General features: G+C 44.5%; 1 protein-coding gene across 1 annotated transcript; it reads right to left on the bottom strand.

Annotated features, from left to right (window-relative positions):
• Window positions 1-220: 220 nt before the first annotated feature.
• On the bottom strand, window positions 221-1,195 carry LOC109371607 (olfactory receptor 9G4). Its single transcript, XM_019624226.1, has one exon. It carries the CDS (start codon window positions 1,157-1,159, stop codon window positions 221-223), a length of 939 nt encoding a protein of 312 aa, XP_019479771.1. The 5' UTR covers window positions 1,160-1,195.
• Between the last annotated feature and the right edge of the window lie 12 nt (window positions 1,196-1,207).

The following is a 1,207-nucleotide window of genomic DNA, read 5'->3' as shown; positions in this document are numbered from 1 at the left end:
ACAATATTGTGGAACATTGAAGCAACCCATATTATAGGTTTAAAATAGTTTAATCACAGCAAAGTAGTAATCAACAATTAAAGAATGGTTTGATCTGTTTCATTGTTTTAAGTGTAACATGTTGTATTTACTCGAAATATTGCAGTGTTTACAAACATATCTATAAGCCAATAATTTGGAAAAATGCAGCAACAGCATTCAGCACAAAGATAACATTCATCTAACTCCATGGCCTGACAGTCTGAGTTGCTTTCCAGAAGGCTGCTTTGACATCTTTGTTTCTCAGACTATAGATGAGAGGGTTGAGGAATGGGTTGAACACCGTGTAGAACAAGGCAGCCACTTTGTCTCTCTCCAGGGAGTAGGTGGAACTTGGCCTTGAATACATGAAGAGCAGGGACCCATAGAAGAGCATGACTGAGATGAGGTGTGAAGCACAGGTGGAGAAGGCCTTGCACCTTCCTGAGGCCGAGCGGATCCTCAGAATAGCCAGAAGGATGTTGAAATAGGAGATCAGGATGGCAAGAATGCTGGAGAGGACCGTGAAGCCCACCACGCCCAGCATGACTTTTTCGTAGACCTGGGTGTCTGTACAAGACATTTTTACCAATGGTGGTGCATCACAGAAGAAGTGGTCAATGATATTTTCACCGCAGAAACTCAGGCGGAAAGTGTTGGCAGTGTGGGCGATGGCATTCAGCAACCCTCCAATGTAAGAGCCAGCAACGAGCCCAGTGCACAGAGAGCGGGACATAGTCGCTAAATAAAGTAACGGGTTACAGATTGCCATGTGGCGGTCAAATGCCATGGCTGCTAGGAGATAGCTCTCAGTGTAGGCGACGACACAGGAAAATAACACCTGGGCTCCACACCCAGCCAAGGAAATGCGTTTATCTTCTGAGACACAAGTGACCAGGAGTTTGGGAGTATACACAGAGGTGTACCAAAAATCCAGAAAAGACAGACTGCCAATGAAAAAGTACATAGGCGTGTGCAGGTGGGAGTCGATACGAATTAAGACAACCAGGGTCATGTTCCCCAACAAGGTTATCAAATAGATTGTCAGAAATATTCCAAATAAAGTTAGCTGCCACTGGGGGTCTGTTGAGAAGCCCACCAAGATGAATTCAGTCAGGATGGTACGATTTCCCACTTTCATGTTCACAGAGAAGAAAGCCTGATAAAGATTTTGAGGAAAAATGTCATG

This window comes from Hipposideros armiger, unplaced genomic scaffold (assembly GCF_001890085.2).
Source record: "Hipposideros armiger isolate ML-2016 unplaced genomic scaffold, ASM189008v1 scaffold_582, whole genome shotgun sequence".
Lineage (NCBI taxonomy): Eukaryota > Metazoa > Chordata > Mammalia > Chiroptera > Hipposideridae > Hipposideros > Hipposideros armiger.
This window is presented reverse-complemented; position numbering and strand designations above follow the sequence as displayed.